This window comes from Morone saxatilis, unplaced genomic scaffold (assembly GCF_004916995.1).
Source record: "Morone saxatilis isolate NCDOM2014 unplaced genomic scaffold, NCSU_SB_2.0 Contig3, whole genome shotgun sequence".
In the NCBI taxonomy this organism is placed as follows: Eukaryota; Metazoa; Chordata; class Actinopteri; family Moronidae; genus Morone; species Morone saxatilis.
Genome location: NW_023339873.1, coordinates 11,269,693 through 11,276,102, shown reverse-complemented (window position 1 = coordinate 11,276,102; position 6,410 = coordinate 11,269,693). Strand labels below are relative to the sequence as shown.

Sequence of the window (6,410 nt, the reverse complement as noted above, 5' to 3'; positions counted from 1 at the left end):
ATCAGATTTTCAATGAGCACAGAGAAACTTTCCACTTTCAGCAGATGAATGTGAAAACATCCTTCTAGTGTCAAACTCTGCACATACATCATTCTGCACAGTGAAGCTCAAACATCCAACTGTGGGAACAAGAGGAAACATATATTTTTGAGTGGCGGGGGACTTTAAGAAACATAGTACCTATCCTTGTTTTATAAGTCAGGAGGATGTGTAGCAGGTCGAGAAGATAATTCAAATATACAGAGAGGGGAGCTGCAAATGTCCTCAAATTAATCCTTCGGTTGCCTCTCTTCTCAATGAACTGTAACAGTTTGGTTTTAATCAACATCCATTATCTTAAATATTTCATAACATCATCTCTAGCATCTTAAATACCCGGCTCAGAGTCTGTTAGTTATCTGAGACACTGTTGCAAATGGCCAAGTCTGATGTTATATAAGAATTCCAGACAAATAAGCATGATATGAGAAAACCAGGACATCTTCACAGATGAGATGTGTCTCATTTTTATAAGTTGATATTTGAGATTATGTTTTTATGCTTAAAAATAACAGAAACAGGACATTTAGTTCGATAGTTCGAATACAATTACAAAAAGCCAAAACAATGCATCAGCCACTAATATCAGTCTTATAAGCAGGGATGACAATTAGTGCCATTTATTACAGGATTTATAAAACAATGTTACAATTTTGGGAAAAAGGGCTCTATGATACAAGCCAAAAAACAGGCTTTAAACATCTCCGGGATTTAAACAACTACACTTAGAGAATTACGAGCCAAGGCCAAGGATTTATCACCAACACAACCAAGGACACAGGACATGGGTACTTAAGTAAATAGACATGAAATACAAAATAAATTCATATTCATCCTTGACATTTCGGATGTTGGAGGTGGACAGATGGATATTACCTAACAGCTATCAGATATCTCTCCATTTATTCATAACTTCTTCCATCCATCAATTCCTCCAGTTTTGAAGCAGCCAAGGCACTGACATGAGTTTTGGGTAAAAAGGATACACCCAAAATCAATAGTCTACGTAAAGTTTCATTTAAGTTTTCATTTGATTTAGTATTATTATCAATATTTTTTTTATGTGTGATACAGGGCACCAATATAAAGACTGCAATTGTCTCAATATATTTACAGTACTCAGTGTTAAACTGCATACTGATTCATTTATGATCTGTAGGCAGATTGTTTATGACTTTGGTTTGGTTACTATGGTAATTGGTTAATCATTTTTTAGTCTATGAAATATAAAAAAAAAACCTTCCATTCCATTTACAATCACATATGACAGAGAAAAGCAGCAAATCCTCACATTTGAGAAGTTGAAACCACAGAATGTTTTTTTGTTGTTGTTTGTTTAGGTTTTTTTTTTTTTTTGCTTTAATAATAACAGAAATCATTTAACAATTATCAAAATATTTTCCAATCAAGTTATCAATTCATTGACTAACCTTCAGCTCTAAGATTTTGATGTGGGATTGTTTTCTTTTAAACTGAGAAATTGAGAAACTCAAGGAAGCTCTCAAATAATTGATTTCATTAATGTTTTGCCAGGAAGCAGCTTTGACAGGGGCTATCTGGAAATCAGAGGAAATGTTATTTACACCTAATTAATTAATCAGATTTTACAGTTTGTTTTTTGTAAAATACAGATCATGTCATTGTCAAGGGAAAACATCTAAGGTCTATGAGTTTAAATGTTGAAGAGAACTAAGAATACTGCTTCAATGCGTTTGTGACTCCTAGCCTGAGGACATTGCTTTAAAATGTAAGATTTCTGCATCACCCTTTTCCACTCTTCATAATTCAAGGCCACTTACAGCCTACAAACGGTCTTCCTGCAGTAAACCTAACTGTTGACCCTTTGCTGTGACATGACAAATAATAACAACCCCCAGTTACCAAGTAACAAAAACCCAGGGATTAAACGCAGCATATAGTCAGGACGAAAGGATGATGGAAGTATGTTTTGACTGTCCTGTTTGTTCTTATCATTTTGTGCTTCAAAGGGATTACGAGAAAGGTTGCAAAGTGGTCAGTGAGTCAGTGAGATCATTGATAAGGTTGGTAGGTTTCACTTAATCCAGGGAGTCGTCACAGACTCAGGGACGCATGTATAAATCGACCCGGACTGAAGCTGAGGTCCTCAATAAAAAGCTGTTCTGCACAGACGCACAATGAAGGGGGAACTTTCTCTCAACATGGTGATACTCTATGCCTAGTTATGATTTTACCTGTGCTTTGATTGAATAGATTTTTTATTGACCTTTTCCTTTTCTCTCCGTATTATTAGGTAACTGCTGCAACCACGATGGGCTCAGTGAAATCAGCTGGACTGTCTCTTCTTCTGTTGTCTTTTATTCTTTACGTAGTTGATTCTTACCCCAGCATGGACTTATCAAACAGTAAGATTTGCTTATAATACAAGTACTATTGTGTTTAGTATTCTTGTCTCAAACTATACCACTAACTAATTGTTGAAATGTAAAGTGAGATCTCAAATGTGTACTGGTACTTTCTCACAAGCTGCCCATGATCAGTAGTTTTTGATTCTGGTTGTAAAACCTGTACCGTCTCTCTCCAGTGGGCTGTGAGGAGTGCACACTGAGAAAGAACAGTGTTTTCTCGAGGGATCGTCCGGTCTATCAGTGCATGGGCTGTTGCTTCTCCAGAGCGTACCCAACACCTCTCAAGGCCATGAAGACGATGACTATCCCGAAGAACATCACCTCGGAGGCCACATGCTGCGTCGCAAAGCACAGCTACGAGGTACAGGTGAAGACAAAAAACACATCAGGCAAACTTTTCTTTATATACTGTAAACGTTTATACATTGCGGAGGTTACAGTAAGATTTTAATGAGTCTTGGGGTCTTGGAGGGGATGTCTTGAACCTAAAGAGTCACTTCCCTGTTTCTCTTGTTGCATCTCCTTCTCTCTCCCAAAGTGTCCCATCTGTCACTACTATTGCTAACAGACTGAAAAAAAGAAAATCTATAAAAACAGGTGAAACAATTAAAATAGAAATAAGAATTGAAGAAATTGGTTGTTTTGGCAGGAAACTACAGAACTAAATAGTTCCTAATATCTACAGATTAAATGCTCCAGTTTGGAAATAGTCTAAAATACTGTAGTTTATAGGTCTATAGTTTTTAGGTTAACAGATCCCTGTCTAATGTGATTATGTGATGGGAGACAAGAAATCTGCAGACCTCTATTGGTGCCAAAATATATTCTAAAGTTTATCTGAAGTTATATTTTATACCAAAAAGACTGTAACTTTGGAAGATTTGCACTTACTTACCTTGAGATAAACTTTTTTGTACAAAAGAAGGACTGTGGTTTCTGTGCATTCAGTATATTTGTAACTTTCCTATTTTGCACTGCCACTGCTGCACAGCGCTTTCCCCCAGTATAAATAAAGTTCTCTATTATCTTATTTATTTAGCTTATCATATTTATGTATTTTTACCTATAAAAACTTTTGTAGTACTTTTACTTATAATGGAGTTTTAAATTCTGGCACTGGTACTTTTACTTAAGTAAAGGATCTGAGTATTTCTGAGCTTTTATGTTTTTTCTTTTTTTTTTTTTAACCAATGTTTGCTTTTAATTAACTTCACAGTTTATTTCAGTGCTGGTTTTGGTCCGTGTTTAGACATTCAAACATTTTGACTCAAGCTGCTAAAAAGAGCCTTTCATCATGCATTTTTGCTGCTGTAGATTGATAAGACGGTTAAAATTCACTCTTTTTTCTTCCTCCTCATCTGTTTCTCTTTCAGACAGAGGTGGCCGGCATAAAGGTGCGAAACCACACAGACTGCCACTGCAGCACCTGCTATTTTCATAAGATATGACAGATGGGAACTGGAGACCATTCTGCAGCACTCAGCATGGCAACAAATTGTGCTTCTTTTAATATGCATGAGCTCTTCTCTTTTAAAATGTAATTTCTTGTGTTGCCAGATAATATTTTTGTAGCAATTCTGTGTCTGTGATGTGTAATTAGCCTACATTCTTGCATTGATAGAGATGTGTGATTAAATGTAGATTGAAAAGCAATTAAAATGTGCACCCAGATGTTGCACTTTCATGAATGTGTCTTACAGTGAAATTAATGGGAATATGGTGTGTGTGAGATCAATTTTCTAGGTGTGTCACAATTTGGTTAAAGTAAGTTGCTTTGGACAAATGTGTCCGTTAATGTCATGTAAGGAATACTAACATAAGTGAAAACTGACATCACGTTGATTACACACTTGTGCCGTTAAAAAAAAACCTTATTCTATAATCAGAACTGGCAGCCAAAATATATGTCAAGTAGGCAATAAACAACAGAATTGAAATTGAAGATCAGAGAGAAGCCATCGAAGTGCTTAAAAAACGAGGAAGAATTATGGTAACTTTAACTTCTCCAACTCCATGGCATCTGAGCAAACTCCATTTACTGAGGAAGGTTTTGTGATATGATCAAAAACAGAACAGCTCCAGAATTCAAATTATTTTGAAATTAAATGCTTATAAGACGCTTATATAAAATATAAATGTCATTCTGGTGTGTGAAGATTGTGATGTGAAGAAATGTAATTAAACCCATTAGTTTATTTGTGGAAATAAATGTAGCCTCATTTTGAGGGTAATATTAAACCTGAAGAACATCATATGGTAGTGCACATCATACTGCGGCAAGTACTTAATACTTACAGTTCAGCATCCCTCTTTGTTAAAGAGTTTTCTCATTTTTTCTCAACATAGTTTTTACACCACTTATAGAATACCACAAGGCACATGCTACATTTTAGGAAGGTGGTTAATCAGCTGTCTGACCTGCTGAAGTGTTCTAGACCAAGTCGCACAGAATCAGGGATGTTGCTGACAATATCTGTCCCTCCCATGCTGGAGGCTGATTGAAACGTGTCTTGCTGGAGCCTACTGATGCTCACTGCCTGCAGGTCACAGCCGACCTGCAGTATATCTGTGCTAAGGATGGTAGGATACAGCATGGAGCATTCAGGGGGAAGTCCAGTCATCCTGAGATTAGCTCATAAGCAAACCCTCCACGTCCAGCCTTGTGTGCTGCAGAGTGTGGTGTTGTGTCACTGTAAGGTCATGGATGCTTTGTTGACATCAGGGGTGTGTGTGTGTGTATGTGGAGCACACTGTGTACTCGCCCCCCACCCTCCCAACCCCCCCGTGCGTGCGCGTGCGTGTGCGGCTCTGGCAGCGTAACATCTGTGCGTACGCGGTCGTGATTGTTGTGAAGATGGCGGAGGGGGAGACAGAGAAGGAATATGACACACGGAAAGCTATCGAGGAGCTCCGAGAGCGGTTCCAGGGTTTGACTACAGCTCTGAAAGAGAGCTCGCAGTCTCCGTTGGAAGCCTCCCTGCATTTCTGCCAGGAGTTTTGCCAGGTGAGCCCGTCTCTCCTGCTGCTCATCCCGGGCAGCCTGCAGCCCCTCTGGCTTCCTGGCCGAGGATGCGCGTCTACGCTGGCTACAACAATGTAGCTAAGGAGCTAGCTGCCCTAGCTAGCTTGCCTGGCATTTCGAGATAGGGGGGAAAAAACGTCCGCCGTGGTTTTCAGCCATCCTCTCAGTGCTGTTGGTCGGTGGCTTGCACTTATTTGCAAAGTCTGACTATCCACGCGGCGAGAAGTCCCACCAGTGTGTGCGCACTGTGCATGTATTACTCGTATTTTCCAGGCCACAGAGCTAATAGCAGATGGATGTTGCTAGCTGGTATGCAGGGTCCCCCTGTCCTGTGCAGTGGTCATGCTGTGCAAAAAATGGATAGCTACGTTAGCGAGATTTTACAGGGCGATTGCATTGATATGCACTGAATTACATGGTCGTAAGCCCCGTGGAAAATATCATTCAAACGCAATAACTCTGCATCTCCATGCTTGTTTAAGTTTTAGCTGGGTGTAAAAAAGGGACTACTTTTTGTGAAGCTGTTTTATCGTACGGAAAGATCAATGATTTTTCCAAGGTGCTAGCCCAGGCCTTGTGCACTAATTAATCCAGCTAACCACATCAGCGGAGATGTTTATTACAGTCACACAGCCAGCAGCAAAAAAAGATGTTAAATTGATGTCAGTGTTGTAGCCAGCAGCGATCTGGCTGCAGCTGGCTGAGGCAGTGATTTAAAAAAGGGAAAGTGTGGCAGTGGTCACTGACTCCATTACACATCCTCCTCATTAATTTGCCCTGACCATGTAAATATCATGCGAGGTCTCCGTTTACCTGATATCCCTCTGATACCGCAGCGATCGCCGCCGTTGCACCAAATATGTGTGAGATTGTTGGTTTGTGTGTTTAGCGCATTAACCGGCAAAGGAGGAATTCATTCAACTTAAAAGTTATTTGAGGGAAGAAAAAAAAAAAGGGGGGGG

At 39.3% G+C, this 6,410-nt stretch overlaps 2 protein-coding genes across 5 annotated transcripts in view; both read left to right on the top strand.

Annotated features, from left to right (window-relative positions):
- cga (glycoprotein hormones, alpha polypeptide) overlaps window positions 1–4,112 on the top strand; it is a 4,686-nt gene extending 574 nt beyond the window's left edge. For 2 of the 4 annotated variants that reach the window (XM_035674132.1, XM_035674131.1), the window contains exons 2-4: window positions 2,312–2,423; window positions 2,603–2,793; window positions 3,800–4,097. In XM_035674132.1, coding sequence (XP_035530025.1) covers window positions 2,330–2,423; window positions 2,603–2,793; window positions 3,800–3,874 — 360 coding nt within the window. In that variant the 5' untranslated portion in view covers window positions 2,312–2,329 and the 3' untranslated portion in view covers window positions 3,875–4,097. Of the gene's footprint in view, window positions 1–2,089; window positions 2,223–2,311; window positions 2,424–2,602; window positions 2,794–3,799 lie in introns of those variants that run through there. The other 2 variants (XM_035674130.1, XM_035674129.1) reach the window with 2 other exon arrangements.
- Window positions 4,113–5,248: 1,136 nt separating this feature from the next.
- Window positions 5,249–6,410, top strand: part of znf292a (zinc finger protein 292a) — a 12,476-nt gene continuing 11,314 nt past the window's right edge. The window contains exon 1 of the mRNA XM_035674009.1: window positions 5,249–5,430. Coding sequence (XP_035529902.1) covers window positions 5,281–5,430 — 150 coding nt within the window. The 5' untranslated portion in view covers window positions 5,249–5,280. The remainder of the gene's footprint in view (window positions 5,431–6,410) is intronic.